The sequence below is a fragment of the Pavona decussata genome, unplaced genomic scaffold, assembly GCF_977016875.1.
Source record: "Pavona decussata unplaced genomic scaffold, jaPavDecu1.1 SCAFFOLD_169, whole genome shotgun sequence".
In the NCBI taxonomy this organism is placed as follows: Eukaryota; Metazoa; Cnidaria; class Anthozoa; order Scleractinia; family Agariciidae; genus Pavona; species Pavona decussata.
In genome coordinates, this window is record NW_028145580.1 from 488998 (window position 1) to 510221 (window position 21224).

General features: G+C 41.0%; 1 protein-coding gene and 1 long non-coding RNA gene across 2 annotated transcripts; one reads left to right on the forward strand and one right to left on the reverse strand.

Annotated features, from left to right (window-relative positions):
• Window positions 1–818: 818 nt before the first annotated feature.
• On the forward strand, window positions 819–3330 carry LOC146464069 (uncharacterized). Its single transcript, XR_014856724.1, has 3 exons — window positions 819–980; window positions 1657–1729; window positions 2557–3330. It is a non-coding gene; the product is annotated as an uncharacterized LOC146464069 (long non-coding RNA).
• A 2483-nt stretch (window positions 3331–5813) lies between these two features.
• On the reverse strand, window positions 5814–20292 carry LOC146464070 (zinc finger SWIM domain-containing protein 8-like). Its single transcript, XM_085130171.1, has 10 exons — window positions 19705–20292; window positions 18075–18358; window positions 16931–17012; window positions 15444–15618; window positions 14332–14732; window positions 13453–13705; window positions 12489–12900; window positions 11549–11831; window positions 10099–10402; window positions 5814–9507 (listed from the first exon to the last, which is right to left on the reverse strand). Exons 1-10 carry the CDS (start codon window positions 20234–20236, stop codon window positions 6510–6512), a joined length of 5724 nt encoding a protein of 1907 aa, XP_084986297.1. The 5' UTR covers window positions 20237–20292; the 3' UTR covers window positions 5814–6509.
• Between the last annotated feature and the right edge of the window lie 932 nt (window positions 20293–21224).

Sequence of the window (21224 nt, forward strand, 5' to 3'; positions counted from 1 at the left end):
AAGTCTGCTAGCTAGTTAAGTTCATTTTGTCGCGCGAGACTGAACTGTTTTGCCAATGAAAACCGCATAATTCGTCTGAAAATCATCATTATTTATGAGAAGGCACCCTACTTCCGGCTCTGTTGATAAAAAGAGATGTTTTCTACCCATAACCTTAGCTTCCAAAAAAACAAAATGAACTTGAATGTTCTACGAAATTTAAAACCTTTGACAACGTCAATCACCCGATGGGCGCTTAGGCAACTGAACAACGTGACAGAGTCTGCTGGACGGCTACTAATTGATGGCACATCATCTGGCAGTAGATTCGTGTGCGTTTTTAACGCAAGATGATCATTTGGAGGCGTCCTGTTAACAAACGCTGCCTATTTGGAATTTGAATGTCAATGTTTTCCCTGAAAATGATGTAACGCCAAATGGTTATTTATGGATTTTAGCCCTAAAAAGTTTTTGTTAAGGGACTATGATCCTTTCCTCGGCGTGATCACAGTTTTATTTTTGATGAAAAAAAAAACAACAACTTTATTTCCGTTTCTCTGTTTTGTCCATCATGCACAGCAACTCAAGTTGAAAACTGGGCTTTCGGGTGCTGGCCCGTGATTGATATCGATAATGCGTTTACAGGGAAATGACAAAAGGGAGATGCTATAAAAAGCAATAAATTAAGTGTTGATTTATCACGAATGACAACACTTCAGATCCTCGTAATAAGAGTTTAACTTGTAGTTAATATATTCGGTACGTGATGTCTTTATCAAAAGTAAATTGGTTTGATATATTTTTATGTTTACAATCGGAAATTTTAGAGAAAGAAAGAAGAAAGCTGCTCATTAGACAAGTTCTTGACGGACAATTGCACTAGTGTTCTTGTCTGTAAAGGATCGATGAGCAAGGGCACCGGGAGTTGTTGGTCAATGTTCACAGTGTTGTTAAAAACACACTTGTGTTTTTATTCATTGTCAGGTTTCCGGGTTACTAAGGTAAGTGAGCCATTCGAACAAATGAATACAAAAACTGGATGGGAAAAACTAGCGCTCTTTTGGGGTGTTAAAGGTTGCAGTGAAAGGTGTTAAGACAATACATAGGGGAATGAAATTTCACAAAGAAATTCGCTTTACGATCTGTGCTTGATACAGAAAAACTGCCAACGTCTTCTTTTATTATTGTTATTTTTTAATTGATTGGCTAGAAGCATCTTAACAAATTCATATTGTATTTTCTACTTGCCAGTTAAGCTGAAAATTATCTTTTTTTCTTGAAACAGAAATTCTGACATATGTTAATAAAGTGAGTTTAACTTAACGACTCTGAAAATACTTTATGAAAGACAATATTAATTGTTTCAACCTCGTCAGTAAGCGTTTTAGAAAGCACTTTGCTTCCTGTTGCATATTCTTAGTACGTACAACCTACACACCGGTACAGCGAGAGTGTACTGAGCAACCGACTGCGTTTTCAGGTCATTAAAATTAGTTTTAATTTCGGGTTCGCTAAAGTCTGGCTCACACTATCGACACGGCAATGGACATAACGACATAAAGAAAAGATCAGTTTTTTTCTTTATGTCGTTATGGTTATGTCATTATGTTTCTGCTGTGTCGTTATGTTATGTTGTTCTAACTTGTTAAAACATCGACAGAAATTTATATTTTGCAGTGCGCGACCAGTGATTATTGCTTCCTTCGCGGAGCTCGGCCGAGTTTAGGGAAGAGCACTTGCTATTGTGAAGGTACGGTTTAAAAGTTATGTTGTTGTTTTTCTTTTCTATTCCGCTTTTCTTTCTACATAGACAAGCAAAAACGAACTGTCTTTTTTCCCCATTTTTCCTGAGGACAACACACCTCAGAACAAGGTTCTTAATTAAATATATTCAGTATAACTGTTATTTATCTTAATAAAAGGGAGTTTTATCGTAATCTTTTTATCTAAAGTCACAACAAAATTTATCTCTATGTGGTAACATTTTGTTCAAAAATCAGAGTGGAAACTCGATCGAATTTCTTGACTTAGGCAAATTGGGGAGAAGGTACAGGCAAAATTATGTTTGACCAAGATATTCCAGAGCCATTTTGTATGCAGTGATCCTGAGAGAGAGATTTATGGTAATCATTATGGTATTTAACAGCACACGAGGTACATTTGTACTTATCCCGTTTCGGAATTTAGAAACCATGAAACGCACGTCCTCCTAAAAACTGAAGAAAACGTTCCGTGGAATGGCCTTTGGATTATTCTACTCACTTCACAAAGTGGCCACGTTGAAAGCGTGGTTGTCTTGATGGTGTAGACTGTGGACATCACGCCCGATTAGCATTCGGGGAGGCGTGGGTTTCATTACCGCTCAGAAAAACATGTTTTTCTTTCCATGTGACGTGTTATGTCGAAAGTCATGTTACATACACGGACTGTGAAATGTTCATTTATTCATTTATTACTGCAGTTATTGAGTTCTTATAGGGGAATACGACCAACCAAACGTACCCTTTGTTACGTAATTCCAAACTTTGAAAGCTTGCGATGTTCATTTAGACATAAACTTCATTTTTCTGTCTACAGATAGATGAAAATATACCTAACAAAAACAGAGGAGAGCTGTGGAAGATTTCAAGATGATGCAGTGGCCTTTAACTGAGTTCGACTGCATCGCCTGGCTTGCATTACTTCTAAGCGAGTCTATTGCTATAGTAACACTCAATGTCGTTACACTCATTGTTTTTCTAAAAAACCGCAGTTTTCGCAAGCTCAGCATGTACCTGGTGATCAACCTGGCTGTTGCAGACATGTTAGTTGGGGGTGTCTCAGGGATCATGACTTTCTTTGTTAGTGGAGTCAAATGTGATTTGTGGAGCTACAAATCAACTGCATCCGAAAGGTGGGATAACCTTATAATGGGCCTGCAATGGTTTTTTCCTACACCCTCTCTAACAAATCTCGCCATGATATCGTTAGAACGACTACATGCGACATTTTTTCCATTCAGACATCGCGTCACCAAGAAGTGGGTCTTTGGGTTACTTATCACAGTCATTTGGGCTTCACCTTTGCTAGTGTTTTCTGCTGTTTTCTTTTTTTCAGAATTTTAAAGAATTTGGACCGGAATACTACGTTTCCGTATGGGGTTCCGCCATTTCAATTTGTTTGTTTATTATCTTCGTTTCCTACACGTCAATTGTTGTCAAGATTTCTTGTGGAGCTCATCCTCAGCACCATGGTGCGGCCAGCAGAGAAAGAAAGCTAACCAAAACATTGTTCATTGTGACTGTGGTATCTTTACTCACATGGCTGCCTTACATTGTACTCAGTTTACTTGATTTTACCACTGATATTATGAGTTCAATTCCAACATTAGTATCTGTTCGTTTATATCTTGCTTTTATGTTTCTATTTTATGCCAACTCCTTTGTTAATCCTATCTTGTACACGATCAGAATGCCAGAGTTCAAAAGGGCTCTCGTTTTACTTTTCCGCTGCAGATCCCATCAGATACAGGCGGCTTTTCCCTTGCGTGCAATATAAATAGAATAATGGAAGTCTTTGACAATTTTTCTCATTGCCAGGGGCGTTTCTTGGCTTTTTTGCAACACAAAAGTAAGCCTGAAGCTGACTCGGCATTTTGTTTCATAGAAGGAGTAAGAGGACTGTGATAAATACCGTTATTTTTAGTTTATTTAAGCCGTAAAAATAGTGACTAATTGATGTTTAAAGTATAGAGCAGCTTTCATCTGAGTATCGAGAGTGATTTCCCCGGTTTGTTTGGTTTTACTCTTCCACTCTCTGTTATCGGTTAGCAAAACTCGCCAGATCTCTTGTACTAGAAATGCACGTGCCAGACGTCACTTTTCGCGTAAATAAACCAAAACCGATTACAGGGCTGACACTACGGGGCCAGAGTTGAATTCCCAGAATTCAGCTGGCGGAGGGTGAGGTCCCTACGTAAGAGGGAAGGAAGTTTATTGTCTTGATTCTCGACCGTTTGAAGGCTTCCTTATCAAGAAAAAAGGATTTTTAGAGGTATTCTTGAGATTTTTAGAACTTGTTTTTAAGTTTATCCAGATGGATTTTTTAGGCAATTTCCTGGGATTTTGTCTAAGCCCATGTAAGTGTCATGATTTAAATCTTAATCCAAGGCTCTCTATTGATTGATAAATGTTTTGATTCATACCCGTATATATTCGATCACCAACAATATACATCGAAACTGAAATAATTGAAAAGGAAGATCTTGAGGTTGACCCCATGTTCAGATGTCTCCTATTTAAAATTTGCAGCTAATCGTAAAAAGCAAACCAAGTGTACTGCATATAAAACTGTATCAGCGCCAACTGTATTTCTCTGTGCATTGCAAGATCTTTATTAAAACCACTGTTGCAACATTTATTATAAACTCGATCATTGTATAATGCAATTCGAGCGATTTGATTGGCTTAGCGGCCATGGTATATGCATGAGCCATAACACCATGCCCGAGAAATAGAGACCCTTAAGTTGTCTTCCAATTGTTCTTGCAAAGCCAAATCAGCAAAATCTAGCAATATTTCTTGATTGTTTTAATAAAAAAAATTATTCCATTCGTGCTTGTGGATATGAGATGATTGCAGCCGACTCGGCGCTACGCGCCTCGTTGGCTATCTATCATCTCATAGCCAACACGCGCTCGTGGAATAATTGTTAAATATCTCAGTTGCATTGAATTTGCTTTAACTGTTACAAGCAGCTGATTTTAAAAATGCTTCTGCTTATTTCAGCACCGCTGATTGCACATGTCTGTGACACTTTGTTTTTGTCCTATAGGGAGGGCCTTGAGCTTTTTCTGGTGTCACACCAAAATACCCACGCCTCTCCACAAAGTAAAGTCACGCTCAAACAAATTGAATGGGCCAGGATGGGCATTCCGTGAACCTTATCCCCCCCTCCCCTCCCACTGAACCCATCCTGGCCATCTCCCATGATAATAGCACATACGGCCTGCGAAGCAGGCGTAATCGGGAAGAGGGAGAGGAAGGGAGAAAAAGTGAGAGAAAAGGGGGGCTGGGGAGAAGGTTCCCTCTCCCAGTTCCCCCTTTTTCTGACTTTTTCTCCCTCTCCCTCTCCCAGACTACGCTGCTAGCGGGCTAGTGCACATAGTGGTTCTCAATTTGGTGTCAAAAGTAATTTAAATTGAAATAAAACTTTGCAGTGTATTTCCCAACACCAAAGACCTGACGATAACAAAAACGTCAATAATATTTTAATTTCATCAAAACTTACTTTGGCAATAGGTGATTGTACCACGAGAAATGATATCAAAGTCAGAATAAATACTGCAAGTTCCTATTTAAGCTTAAATTTCCATTGTTAACAGTCATTAGTGGTAAAGTTATAAATTTTGAAACTTTGCTGGTAGTATTTTTTACAAAGTAACATTTGCAAACTTATATACTTCTCACCAATCACTTACCAATTTAAGATTTATCAAAATTATCTAGTCTGTCCCTGGTCTGTTCCGGTGAATTTCCGCCAAATCACAGCAGTTGAAAAGCTCCAAAGAATATGTCATGCTTTTGCTAATAAAGCCACGAACACTGATTCTGCTAAAACAATTTTTCGGTTGACTGGGAAATTTCGTAACGCTAAACGACTCCTTAACTAGTTCACTTTAAAAGGAGTTTAAGCGACCAGTTGGAAAAATCGGTATGACCTGCCAAATGTTACTGGCGAGAATCAGAAAAAGAAGAAAGTGGAAAGAAGCGATTCCCAAGAAAATAAAAGCGAGGAGGGTGAGACGTCAAATAATGATGATGTCAAAAGCAGGGCGAGCTTACGGGTACCAACTCGCAGGTCTAATTTGAGCAGGCCTACTGAAAATTGCTACCAGAAATAACAACAAAAAGATTACGCTTGCAGCCGAAAAAAAACGAGGCAGTAAAGTCCTTTTGTTTTTCAGTTTCAAAGCGCTTATGTGACCATTGTTGACATTAAGTAAATGATACGAATATGAAAGGGGTATTATTTCGGTAGAACTTGACATGTAAAAAGGGGGAAGGGGTTGAATCGGAGCCCAACCCCCCCCCCCCCCCCCCGTAATTCCGTAATTTGCCCATCGCCACAGGTTGATCTGCAGCAAACGAGAAAGACGAGACTACGTCCTTGACATCCGGGGCAGGAGGTCCCCACATTCCCTAGGTACTCTGTGAGGGTCCGACATAATTTTTAGTTGTTTAAGTCCCGAAATACTCCGACTCGGCAATCTTCTTAACACTAAACAATGCATTTTCGAAGTGTACTGAACAAAGTTATGTCGTTCAGTACAAACATCCGTCCCAAGTAGTTTACGGAAAGTACTCTGGAACCTTTGTAGCGTTAAACCATCCCGCTGCCAGTCACTTTACACGACATATCTTTAATCTAGTCCGAAAAATACTCGCAAGAATCCAACAACCTTCGTTAGACTACACCCTTCTCGCACATCTTTGTTTAAATTGATATCAAGTTGTTTCCGGAAAGTACTCGGCCATCTTCGCAGTGCTCCGCTATGCCTTCGCCAATCCAGTCATGATCATCTGCCACAATTCTTTTTTCTTTGCATGACCCCATCGAATACTCTGCAAGAGTTCATTAAATTGTGTCATTCCTCCTGGAGCCATACAGAACGCGCCCCGCGCATGTCTAAGCAGCTCCACAAACTCGTCATACTCGTTTTGCGAGATGTTTATCAGGTTGTAATGAATGCACTGAGCGTACATAGTAAGGCTCTTCTGCACTAGCGGGCTAATAGTAGGCGAGCGCAGATTTGCAGCTAGCTGAGCCGGGTTAGAGCGAGCCATGTGCCTGGCCGCCTCCAGCGCAAGGTCGTGAAGAACGAACGGGCTGACTACAGCGTTCAACGCAGCCACACAGAACCTCTGAAGATGGGAAGTGCCGAGCTTTGCTGACAGAGTACAAAGCCATCTGATGTCCTCACTACAGCTGGGATTACGAGAAAACTTCACGTTCGGACGGTCATCCGAAGTACGCCTCGATAAAAACTCTAGCGCCAGCATGCCCACCCTATAGGCGCTGTTCAAGTAATAAGAGACTTGTGCTCCTTGTTGTGCTGTTGTTGAACGACTAAGATGCTGGTTTGGACTTGAGCTCACGCTCGTGGTTTGGTACGGGGGAGGGGTGAGGCCAGCGTAGGCTCCTGATAACGAAAATTGCGTCCCCGGCATAGTTCTCGAGAACGGGTATGAATAATACGACTGTGATCCGGATCGGTATCCCGAGGTATTGCCTGATAAATAAGCGGGATAATGCCCCATCATTTGATGGACCTGTTGGTGCATCTGCTGCTGCACGTATTGCTCGGGGGTGGTATACAGCGGGGGAGGTATGGATGAGAAACTAGGAGAGATGCTGAACTGAGGAATCTGAGGCACGAACGGACTTACTGGCGGAGAATGGCTTGAAGACGACGTCGATTGAGATGATCGACTCAATGAGCCTCTGCTTCTAGTTTCGCTCTTGGCGGGTCGCGAGGATGAGCTGCTTGTCTCGTGGAGGTAAAACCAGTGCTTGGCAACATCGAAGAGTACTTCAGGATACACGCCACCCCCACGAGCTGCGCTTTCCACCGCTTGACAAGCTTGATCCAACAGCTGGGAATCCTCCTCTCTACACTGAGACAGAGCGCGTTGAATCTCCACCGGGTTTAGAGTAGTAGCCATATGAAGACACGACAGGCCGAGCTCAGCCGCCGCGCGCACCATAGCACGGTCGTTAGACCTTGATGCGCGATCAGCAATAGACGCAACCTCGGAAGGCGTCAAGTTGCCTTCCCAACGCTCCAACAGAAGCGCAATCGCTTGATGACCGATTTCCATGGCCTGACCCGAGATCCATGACACGTGAGATGAGTAGGTGCGTGATAACCAGTTTGGTGACGTTCGGTTATGCAGTCCTAAAGCGAAGAGACCAATCTCAAAGGCGCACAGCTGCAGTACTCTGTGTGGGCCGGTTTGTGTGTCGCTGCTCGTTGTCTGCGTGAATACAGACGTGCTATTGTTTCCCCCTGCTTTGTTGAGAACTGTCTTAGCAAGCTCAAACATGAAATGCGCCTCGGCTTCCGTGGCTTGATAGAGAGCGGACTTTCCTCCTCTCCTTCTCCTTCGCCCACGATTCCTGTGGCGGCGCCGGCTCCTGTCAGTGTCATCCGCACTGGCGCTTGCGCTTCTTCTTGCACCGGATTCACTGGATTGTTCTTCGGATGGTTCCTCTAAAGGAGCCGCAGCATTAGCAGCAGCAGCGCCATTTTCAGATTCCTGATCAACATGAGCGTCAAAACAAGCAGGCACTGCTTCGTCAGCTGGAACGTCAAGACTTGGTGCCCCGGAAAGTTCATCTTCAAGGAAAGGGGCTGCGGCCCCGGACTGTAATAACGAAGAACTTTGAACACTGGGTAAAGACGCTATGTCCTTTTTATCACTGTTTGCTAAACTGTTGACTGAAACAGAGGTACCAGACACTTGGCGTTGAGATGAGATGAGCTGAGGTTCCTCAAAGTCTGCTTCAATGTCTGACACATCACCTTCAGATGACAGATATTGGCTGGGTGGGATTGTTCCATGTTTGGTTCCCGAGCTATTGTCGGAATAGCACATGAGAGGCACTTTTCCAACAGACGAGCTTGATGGCACTTCTGATTGTGGGTTCCTTGCCGAATTGCTATCATCTGAAGCCCCACCCAAGCGGAATACACCCGCTTCTTCTCCAGACACACCAGGCAGGTGATTGTTTGGATCCATCTTTTCCGAGAACAGCAAAGGTTGAATACCTGCAGGTATCTCGCTAACACGTGGCGCTTCTTCAACAGGGCCACAATCTTGTGGAGCACTTTCAGCTGGCTCAACAGTGCCTGAGGCTGATCCAACAGGGCGTGTTATGTCCTCCCGAGAAGGATCTTGCTGTACAATGCCTGGGACGTTAACAGAAGGAACACTGGTACTGCTGGCGGTTTGGCCAAGGAACACTTTTGTACTTTCACCCGAAGGTAGAACCTCAGCACTTGAGTTGTCCTGTTCCAAAAGGGATCCACTCATCGGCTCTTCAACACGTGGGGCTTTACCACACGAGCCTGAATCCCGGATTGTGCCAAAAGAATTTAAAGTTTCTTGTTTAGGCCCATGCAGATCAAGGGGATCAACATACGAGACATTGTACATTGGAACAGAGGCATACGATGTCACACCGATTGGTTCATCCGAATGTGGAATGCCCCCGTCACGGTTGTCTGCAGTCAGTCCGCCTCCACGGAGACTTCCCGGAATAACCTCCACTATCCTTACAGTAATGGGGCAGTCAAGATCCCTGGACAGTGGAACAGAGTCCGTGTCTACTCCACTGGAGCTCCCACTTTCATCATCCACCGAAGCTGACTGCACGGCTCCAGTAAGCTTGGGAGGCTGAGGTCTGCTGACTGCTGCACGAGGCTTGCTTCTGTCTTTACTGCTGTCTGTGCCGCTATCACTGGTACTGGAAGAACTTTGTTCATTGCTGAAGAACATAAAGGTGAAGCAATGAGTACTTTAATGTTAATTCACCAGTGTCAGGGTCAAAATAGCAATATACTGTATATTTTACTCTTGGCAAGCAACGTTGACGTTTTGCTTTCCTCTGTGCGTAGTGCCATCCTATAATTGAAATCACCTGATCAGTGGTTGTATCACAGTCCTGTTCTTACCAAGTGCGGAGAAAGATCAGCCTCCGCGAGTTGACTGTAGTTCAACCTCTAACTTTCGTTTGGCCACAAACTCTATCGTGCTTTTGGAGGAGGTGTGGCCAAGTGGTCAGAGGGGCAATCCTTACAATTATTTGTTCTTGGTCAATTGAGAAAGTTCCACGGGCCTCCCTTGACGGAAAAGGAAATTTATGAACAATTTAAGGCCATAAACAAGTGACTACAAACAGTCTTTCTTCTCCCAAGGGAAGTTGAAGATGCGAGGGTCGACCGTCCACTGTTCCATGGGTAATTCTCGCTTGCTCTCGTGTTTCGGCCTCAACCCCTTGCTCAATTATCGTTCAGAGAAGGATGAACTGCACGTAGTTTACATAACCATAAACATCATGAAAATGTCAAAAGCTTACCTCCCCCTACGAGTTGGTACCCCTAAGCTCGCCCTGCTCTTGACATCATCATTATTTGACATCTCACCCTCCTCGCTTTTTTCTTGAGAATCGCTTCTTTCCACTTTCTTCTTTTTCTGATTCTCGCCAGTAACATTCGGCAGGTCATATCGATTCTTGTCCAACAGAACGTCCATGATTTGGCGAATCCTCGCGCTGTCATCCCTACAGTGAAGGAGAAGCGCTAGTGCCAAGTCTCCTCTCTGTCGCCTTATACCTTCACACAGCATGGGGTACTGGGTCTCTAGAGCGTTGCCTTTCATTCCTGGAGAAACAAAATTCCTGATTATGTTTGGAATGCCATTAAAACAATATGATTCACAAACGTTTTAAAAACCTGGGCGTAAAAAATCATCAATCAATGCACTGTACGTGATGAAGAACCAGCTACTTTGCTCCAAAAGTTCATACAGCAAGCAAATTTTAATGACCAGTGGTACTTCGCCTTTCGACTAGCTATTTTCAGTCGCGTTTTTGGTCATAGAGACCTCTAGATTCTAGTACGAGTGCGATTACGAATACGAGTTTTTTCAATAGAGAAGGAGCGCGCGAGTGAAGCATCGTTTTAGCGGGAAAACGAGATAGCCGTCGTCATTTAATACACGTTTGCGTGAGAACGGCGTAGTGGCGCACCCCATTAATCTGACCAACTTTTCATGTGTTATTGTTATAAGGTTTCCCTGCAATTACCATAATTGCTCTTTCTTTCTAGAGTTTTATGAAAGAGGTTGGTATGGAAGACTTTTCGAGGTTGTTAATAATCTTTGGAACAGTATTTATGATAACCTTATCACGGGAATAAGGCTTGATCCCCTAACTCTATAAGGGGATTACTCCTTGATGCAGAGGGAATTCCCCATATAAGTCATAGAGGGGATTAAAATCCCGTGTGTAGCTGATAATGGAGATTGCTCGGCCCCCTCAGTCAGGTAACTAACAATAATCTTGCATTTTAATATGCGTTAGTTTGCTTGGACACTCCTTGAAATTTTTGGTGGAGTGCTTGGCTTACTTCTTTAAATCGTTACCTGAATGGCATGGGATTTCCTCTAGTACCCAATTTCTGGCCTCACCTAAATTAAAATGTTCCCTATTTTCACGCCAAAATGGAAAAAACGTATACACCCAACTCAAGGGTAGAAATTTCAGATAAAATTACAAAATCTATGACCCTGTTTCAGACTAAATCAGGCTCAAGAATTGTGCCCTTTTGGGGGGAGGGGCACAGGTAACGTTTATGGAGAAGAACCCTACCCCTCTTGGGTTTTAACTCTTTCACATTTTGTCAGTGGCGCATGCCCATTCAACTTCATTCCCAGGATCTCTCCTCTTCACCTCCCAGGGAGTGAAGAGAGGAGCAACCCTGGGAACAAAGTTGAAGCCCATTTAGCAGCCCCACACAGTGCGGTACCTAACGCATGGAGCGCAGCTTTGAATCCCAACTCTTCATCTTCTTTTGTGGTCTCACGCAGCTTCCCAGTGGCATTTCGCTTGGTCTGTGATCCACCATTCTTTGGGCACAGGACATCATAGATGAACGTAGCCAGCATGATGGGAAGGACAGCCTCTCCACGCCTCAGCTGGCCTTGATGCAAGAGTTCAGCTTTCTCTCTGACAACAGCTAGCTCAGCTGGACCAAGCGGAAGTCTCTTTAGTAACGTGACAAGTTCTGACTCTTGATTGGAGAGTTTTACCTGAAATGCATGCAAGCAATATGAAAGGTATGGATATTGACAGTCCCGGTGCTTGTTATTTGAATTTGGATGGGGCTGAGGAGGGGTGGAAGAGAGGGGGGGGGGGGGGGGGTGGCAGAGCTCTAAACTTCTGTTAGGTACCATGTACTCTCAGTTCACACTCCTCCCAAGGTGTATGTAGTCTCTTACGTTATCCTTATTGTAATTATACTTTTGTTCTTTCATTACACAATAATTATTGTGCATGTGGTAATAATACTGTTCTTACCCTGCTGGCAGAGGTTTCTTTCTGGTAAGTCTTTTCGCATGTACAAAGCCATTTGCGCCTCTAGTACTTTGCGTAAACAAGACGACTACGTGAAATACAAGAGGCACAAATGGCTTTGTGCATCTTAAAAACCTTGCCAGAAAGAAATCTCTGCTAGTAAGGTATGCTGTTCTAAGTACTAAAGTTAATATCTCAACACTGGTGTTGTTCTTTCAACATACTTTCTTGATTGCAACAGCAGATTCCATTCAATAAAAGCAATTCAAAGTGTCACTTCTGTCTGTAAACCACACAAAAAGTGGGCCATCTTTTGCACCTTTATTATTGTTCTACTCTTTTTCTTTTCAAAGAAACACATAGAGAATTAATATTTAGATCTTGAAAAATACCTCTAAAGCTTTACTTCTGGCTGGTTGCCTTGGCATTTCCAAACCCAACATACCAACTCTGAAAGCTAAGTGATGGAGGTGCAGGTCATCTTCGAGAACGCTACAGAGAAATGCAGCCTTCACCAAAATCGTACTGGTAAAGGATGTTGCACCGGGACCTTTGTTCCTGTTCCTAGCACCACCAGGGTGAGAGGGAAGATTCAGTTTAGTTCCATTGCTCAAAATGTTCTCTGCTAGTTTGACGGCTAGTTTGCCAGCCTTGGCACGATAACCATGAACATGAAGAGCCTCTGTGCGTGCACACAGCACCTCTAGGTCATCATCCACATTTTGCACTGGGATGGGGACGTAATCATCATCTACAGCACTGCTTGTGGTTTCTTCATTTCCATCTTGGTTGTCTTGCTGCTCCCTGAATACAACATCAAAGCTCACATTGAACACTAAAATTATGACTGGTCTCGAGAGAAACAGTTCATTTTTTATCAGGCTTATCTGTGCCATACAAAGAGTTACTATCAACAAATATTCCTGCATGAAATGTCGCCACTACAGAAATTAATACTGAAGAGCTTGGGGCTTAACCAACCTATATTATTACAGTGCATTTTGGCTCAAATTTACATGTTTTTTTTTTTTTTGTTTTTTTTGCACATGACCATTTTTGCGGTTTGTTTAGAGTAAAAACCCATGAAAATGGGTTTATTCTATCATAAAACAAATCACGAAAAGCAGACAAAACATGTTTAGAATAAAAATTCATGACAATGGGTTAGAATTCCATTTTACCACAAAACAAAGTGCAAAGCAGTAGATAAAACAAGGCGAAAACATTTCTTAAAGGAATAATTCCTTGCAAACAATCCAGCATAACTAAAGTAAAACAACAAGAAGCTATCTCAACTTAGGCAATATGGGTCGGTTATATCAAAGTCCTTCAATTAACCAATACAGCTGATCTAACCCTTTTTCATCAAGAGGTGATGCAACATTTGGTGATGTCTCTTCAAGTCCACTCTTGGCATCTTTCCCTGACTCTGGACGGCATATCCTTGCACAACAGAGTGTCAGAGGGTGTGGCACTTGAAGAACCTTCTCTTCTGGAAAGATGCCAACATCCACGTTCTTCCAGTTCAGAGCACAAGCCTCTATTGCAGGGCGAAAACCAGGGAAGCAGGACACTGCTGTCTGTGGAATGATATGACCAGCACCTCTCACTGAGGAATGTAGAATTATAACAGAAATTAACATGAATTCTTGACATTATTTGACATGGAATGGAATACATGTATAGATAAAGATTAGTCATACAACACGTTGAGAGAGATGAATGAAGTAAATAACCAACAATAAACAAGTGTGTTTTGTCAGAAATGAAATGAGACAAACATTGAACACAAAAACGTTGCATGCTGTTAATGAGAATGTCACAGTGCAAGTTAGAACAACAACAGAAATTAGACATTAATTTTCATCAAATGGCAAACAAATTGTATTGATGTTACAGTTGTGGTAATAGTAGTTGATCATGTTATGTGATGTATGTTCTGTACTGTGCATAATCATCATCATCGCAATCATCACCAACATTATTTATTGCGTTTGATGTAGAAAGAATGCACTCCTAATATGGATTGGAGTCAAGGTTGTATGGGACAAGGTTGATTGCACGCATGAATAAATGGATCTTGGGGCACGTATCTGGCATCCCCCGCAGATTTGCAGGGGGGAATGACATCATCACCAACTTGGTAAAGGAGAGAGACCCTGGAATTGAGATCATTGAATGCACTCCCTAATCTTTGGTTATTACTAGTACCCTGATTATACGGTTTCTTCTCACCTGTCCGTCCTTTCTCTACAGCTTTTTCATGCCATTCCTGCAACTGAATTTTTATCTCCTCTCTCTCATCATCTGTCAGCTTGGGATTCAATGCCGCCAGTCTCCACAGAGACACCAGCTCATCACAGAACCCTGCACAAGCATGCTTAGTAGCTTCTGTGCTTGCTGCATTTGTATTCCCTCTGTTACCAAGATTATGAGATGAAGAATTTCCAGAGGCTTGACTGCGACTGTCAAACCACCAAACCAGTACCTGATCATTGGCGAGACACTCTTCAGTCAGAATAACCAAGAGGTTAATGGCATTCAAGTCACCTCTGCGAAAGAGCTCACGAACAATGGAAAGAAGGTTCCACATTCCCTCTGGTTCCCGACCTCTAAGGGGTCTAAGCAGATTTGACCTATTGACAAGAAAATGATAAATACGGACTGCAAAATGATGAATTTTGTTTTGTTAGTGTGACCAAGGCTCCTACCTATTTTAATTCAAGGGACACAAAGGTCAAATCTTAGAAGGCCAGGTGGTAGCTTTTCAAGCAAAAGATACCATGTCATATTCTTGAGCACATTTGAATTTTTGGATTTAATTGCAATGAAAATGACTTCTTTTTAGTGGAATGTCACCTCAAAGTAACATGGGAAATTAGATTTATTTATTCCTTTTGTTCTCAGAGAGAAAAATACCATTTAGAAATTGAAATAAGGCCAGCTAAGATTTTCAGCAAGCCAACAGTAGCTTAGAAATTCAGCAGGTAATATTCCATAATTTCTCTAAAATTTTTGCAACTTGAATATTCAGTAAAAAAAATCTGAACACATCAAACTCTGTTAGCTCATTTAAATATCCATTTAAAAGGCCCTTAAAACTATCTGGGAAAGTAAGAATTTGCTTAAATTTGCTTTGTTGGGTGCTCTAGTAACTAAGACCATTGTGTTACCTCAACTTTTTTTGTTGACACAATGCAAACTTTTAGGGTCATTTTATTACGTGAAAACTGTTGTCAATACTAACAACTACTCATTGGCACGATCAGATTTCTCTGGTGTGGTGGTGGTCATGTTAATGGCATTCCATTGTGTGCACAAATGCATACACAAGCGCTGTATCTTACCACTCCGCAGCAGTAGGGGGAGCAGTATTGGCTAAATACAGAGCATTGACGTCACTGAAAACCAAAGGACTTGGACCACAGAACCTCACTAGCAACTTTTTAATGTTTTCATGGAGAGAACCTTCATCCAAACACCACTTGGAATGCTCCGCAGCTGATGGCCCTGCAGTGGGATCTAGAATGAAGTAATAAAAACACAACAGATGTGATACAACATGGGTTATCTGCTATACAAATTTTTCTGGTAAATAATAAAATATATATTGTGCAGTTCCAGAAAATATCCACACTTCCCCCAGGGAAGATTTGTTGTTTTGCACCCCCCCCTCCCCCTAGGAAATTCCAGTTAAGCTTCATACCATGTACTTTCCTTCTAAAAAATTGACTTTTAAGACACCTCTCCCCCTAGGAATTTCAAATGACCTTCCTTGGGGTGGGTATGGATTTTTTCTGGAACTGCACATTTTCTAAATATTTTTATTATAGTCTTGTATCTTATAGACTAGACTTGGGGATACTGTTTCATGTTCATGCCATTTAACAATTTCAGTCATTAGCAAATTAAAACATCACAACACGCAACTGAAACATCCAAGCACCTAAGTCAAAGTTTAGTTGGATTTTTAGTCTTTATTGATGAAAGTAACAACCAAATTCCAAGAAAAGAATGCACCTAAGTTTCTTCAATGAACTGTCATAGGTCAATTGCCAAAGAAAACATAACTCCAAACATAAGACATAAATTTCAAAGAATTATCAATCTTAGACGTAAGATATTTAATATTTTTATTTAATATTTTTATTTAATATTTTAATTATTAATCAAAAACCTTGCAGTTGCAGCCACAGGCTGAATTTTGTTTGATTTACAATAAAATATATATAAATGAACGAATGGCAATACAGGGCTAAAAAAAACTAATATAAAAGGACAAAATATATAATTAAGGAAACAATATTACACCATTGCTTTATGGACATAGTGATAGATAAAACTATTTCGAGTACAGATGGTGTGGAGGCGGCATGTAGTAAAAGAGTGCTAACCTCTTAAATTGACTTTGCACTCATTCTTGGAGGCAGTAAGCTATACAGCTTGTGCGAGGGATTAGACAGGTTGGAAATGAATTAAAAAGCTTATCACATTAGAACTCGCAACGTTCGTGTAAGGGAACTAGACCGGTCAAAAATAAGCGCCTCATTGTATGAACAATCTGGATACTAATATGCAAAGCTCGCCTTTGACATCTCTCAAGATCTACTGAGAGGTATTGCGGGAGGCTATGATGATAAACAGGGCATGCGTATTCAGTAACAGGCCTTATACAAGTCAAATAGAAGAGCAAAAGTTTCTCCGACTTGACTTGTGCACGCTTCAGCTGATGCAAAAAATACAGGCGCTTGTTTACTTTCTTTACAACCCGGATACGTGATTATTCCAAGTAAGATCGCAAGATATCTGCAAACCTAAGGTAATATAAACTTACCTGGGGCTCCTGGTACAGAGTTGATTTTAGATTCTTGTGATGACAGTAATTCATCCAAAAGCCTTTGTGCAGTGGGAAGAAGCTATTCAGCAAAACAACAACAACATTGAACAACAACAAAAAATACCTTACTCCTCAGAAATAGCAGCTAATTAATAAAATTCTATTTTGTAAATAAGAAGTTAATTAATAAATTTAGGTGTTGTATCAGCTTAGGAAATGTAAGATGAAATTTGACAAATTTACAGATGTTTGTATGACTGCGGGTTTACGTCATATCCCAGTCATACAAATGTCTGTAAATTTTTCATTTTTCAACTTACATTTTCTCAGCTGATATTACACCTGATATGCTGAAACTTTGCAGGGTTACTAAAGTAAAAGTACTCTTTCTAGTGCTGGTATACGTTTTTATTTTGACTTATTTGAATTTTTGGCCGCCATTTTGGAGAAGGGTCTGTTGAGATGTTAAAGCCAACCGGGCAAATATGCACTTTTTATAGTGTGGGTCCTGGTTTAAGTATGTTAAAAAGAAAGTGGGATCCAAGATTTCCTTAGATAAGACACATGTCATGTTGAACTTGAACCACAGGGTCCCCACACTTGAAGATCAAGGTTCACCAAAATTTCTGTAGCATATTTAGCAATGAGGGGCAAATTTACCAATCTCCCTGGGAGATGACAGTCCATTGCTGGGTTACTCCTAGTTTGTTCAATTGTATATAACAATTTTTTTCATAAATTTGCTTTCAAGATAAAAATTATCTTCATATTCTTTTATATGAAAATTGAACAAAATTCCCATCAATTTTTCTTCCCAGCATTTAAAAACATGGAATTTTACTTCTGGTAGGATACAATACATTGCCAGATGAGAGACTAAGTTTAAGTACAATTGTGAGTCATCAATGCAGGATCACTATTTTCACAGTTTCTCTATTCCTCAGTTTTGTTGTTGTGAGCATTCAACATTCCCAGTCATAAATTAAAGCATTAAAGTAGAGATTTTGAATGAACTGAACATCTGACATAAACAGTTGCAGTGTAAGTTTAATACAACTCTCCTGGTAATTCCAAAGAGTTTACCCTCTCCCACCCCCTCCCTGCCACTTTCACACCCCATTGAGAGGGAAATTAAACTTACCTGTTGCGGAAGTTCACTGATAAGATACTGAGCAAACTTTTGCAGCTGATCTCGCCTCAAACGTGACAAATATTCTGACACAGGAGCTCTGAGGCATACAAGATGAGCAAAGTGTATTCTAAACAGGCACAGAGCAATAATATGGGCACACCATGTCGCAGATTTTTCACAGGTGCAGTTACAGGAGGTGATGCGTCCTCTGTCAAATGTAACAGCGACATTAAATGTTCCTTTACTTTGGCAGATACTATGCGGCTGGTTGACTGTGGCACTTAGATGGAAACCTAATAATTAAAATAATAAAAAGAAGATACAGTACTTGGTTAAACACAGCTTATTACAGGAAACATTTGTCTGCTGTATGCAGTAACATGGTAAAAGTTTTTCCCTTGGAAAGAAACTTTGAGTTACATGCTGAGTGGCTGAGGATAAAATCCTGGGCCCAGTTGTTCAAAGCTTGATTAAGCTAATCCTGGATTAACAACAACTTTGGTTCGAGTTTAATTACACAACAATAAAGATTTTTTAAAAAGATTTTTGTCCCTCAGTTTTGACATTGACTTTTCTTTACCATTAGCTTAACATTAGAATTTAAAAACAATTTTCACGAGCAAGCAGAAAACCTTGGTTAACTTTTAATCATGGATTAACGTTAATCGGCTTTCGAACAACCGGGCCCTGAGGTGTGACCGTTCTGACAATGTAAAGATAGAGTAGGTAATCTATAGTTGTATGATATTACCACATCAGCTATGCTGCTCTTAGCCTATAATTGCGTATAACAACTTAATATACGATCTGAGTTTTCTATCAAAATATGCTCGCACCCATTGGTTAAAATCAATCACGTGATTTTCATTTACATCACAGCACCACATTCAGAAAGTGCAGTGTTGGCGATAACTCATGAAAATCGTGCGTTATTGAAAATGGCTTCGAGGCTTGCACAGGTTGGTGGAGAGAAAATCCCTCAAATCATCAGTGACTCCATTCCAACAAACGCCAAGAGACAAAAAGCCTGGAGTGTTTCCATTTTTAAAGGTAAAAGTGAAACAAAACAATTGGAATTTTTTCTGTGCTTTTCTATAAAACTTATTTGGCAATTTATGTTTTTCCTTTGATGTGTGTCACGTGCAGTGAACTCATATCGTACATTAAAAGGGTTAGAGACTGTTAGTTCGTGTTTTATTGACAAATAAACGCACTTGCTGACTGTACAATGAACTCGAAATGTTCAATACTGCCCTTGGCCTCAGAAGGGCTCGTGCAGTATTGAACATTTCTCGTTCATAGTACAGTCAGAGCATGTGTGTATTTGTAAACAAAACACTCACAACAGTCTCTAACCCATAAATATACGTATAGATTACATTCATAATTAATGCATGGGACATCTGTGTAAAATTTTGTCGGCTTTTCACAACATTTCCAACTTCTGACTGGACAAGAATGGATCAAGAACCACCTTGTGGATATCCCACCGTAAAGTACCATAAATTTCTAAAGTGTGACATTTTTTTGCATTTAGACCATTTACATTAAGGGACACTCCCTTGTCCTGGGCGCTGATGGCTGCTCAAAGTACCGCTGCAAAGTTAATGTGAACAGACAATGTAAATCTTAGACTTACCAATTTGCAGAGCATCTTTTACCGCCTGCACTTTTAACAGCTGCTCCCCCTCAGTAAATTTGTCTGGGGATCCATTTGCCAAACAAGAATAAAGCCTGATGTCTTCCTCAAAAGGGGGAAACGACCAAAAAGCAATCCTTAACTGGAGTTGTTCAGGAATCTGTGGATATATCCGCTCGACAGTTTCAAAAGGCAGATATTTCGCTACAGTCCTAGCGCATATTTCAAGCAGCAATTCAACTTTGCCTTCGCCGAGGTCTGAATCAACTTGGACTCCACTTTGAGAATTTCTTTTCCAGCCGCGCCAATTGCCACAAATGCTCTCGGGCTCTGATACCCAGGAACATAACGAATCTTCTTCAAAGCGATCGCTGTCATCGAAAGAAAGGTGCTCTTCATTGTTTTCTTCCCATTCATACCACAACTCCATGTTCATTTGTTGTTTACTTCCATGATATTTAACCATCGGCCATCTTTTCTTCTTTGGAAAAGGGTGACAGCCTGGGGCGAGAGTGGGTGCGCGTTCAGCCATGGGATCGTTGGGGAAGGACTGTTTCTTCGAATTCTTCAAAATGGCACATTCTGAGAGAAGTGTACGACTTTTTGAAGCAGTTTAAAAAGTATTATATAAACTGTCATTCAAATAAATATAATTTATTGGTACATTCCATTAAAAAATGATTGAACTGGTCGGCCCGTTCTGACAAATGGAAAACACCGTGGTCGGCTGTACCCATTGGCAACAAGACGGGAAGGGGTACAATTTCCTTCGCTGAAAATACAAAAGCCAAAAAAAAAAAAAAAAACTAGCGAAAGTTCCAAGTCCTAGTTTGGATAACCTCTTATTTGGGTCAAAAGTAAATGTCTTCACAGCACACAGATGTCCAAAAAGTATTTTGGAGCCGGGGCTGGGTGATTCTGTGCATCTGACTTTCAACCAGAATTTCAGTGGGCAGATCATTGAGCCTGTATTTTGAGGCCAGGTTGGCCTCTGTATTGTCATGTTTATTTACACAAGCAACTTGACTGATACATCAATATTAATAACTGACCAACGGAAGACATCTCGTGGCTGAACATGTAGCTTACTTATTATTTTACGTTATGGAAGCCGTCTACAGGTTATACATTGGCCATTTTTATACCAGACACACATTATCTGTCTGGACGAACTTGGGTAACCATTTGTTCGTCTGGTTATGCATCTCTAGTATAAAGATTGGCACAAGACACATTATGGACCACTATAGGTCTGGATGAACTATCTCCTCTGAGCTTCGTTCAAGATGCACAACAGAAGATGGTTTGTCAAGAAAACCTACTGTGACACTTGCTAGATTGTGACAGTGAAAGCAGTTCCAGTCTCTCAATAATTAATGTAAAAATGAAATTGTATTTGCATGTTTTCCTGTTAGTGAGTGCTCCAAGATAGATAAATTTTGGAGGGATGAATAGCATTGTTTTCCTTTCCGTTGGGAATATGCACAGACCACTAACTCTAATACAGTGTAATGAATTTA

Excerpts from the sequence above, each read along its gene's own strand:
- LOC146464070 (XM_085130171.1), bottom strand. The coding sequence starts at position 20,236 with ATGGCTGAACGCGCACCCACTCTCGCCCCAGGCTGTCACCCTTTTCCA. Across the intron at positions 15,619-16,930 it reads CTCTGTACCAGGAGCCCCAG|ATCCCACTGCAGGGCCATCA; the intron begins GTAAGTTTATAT and ends ACTTCATTCTAG. Across the intron at positions 10,403-11,548 it reads AGCTGCGCTCCATGCGTTAG|GAATGAAAGGCAACGCTCTA; the intron begins GTACCGCACTGT and ends TTGTTTCTCCAG.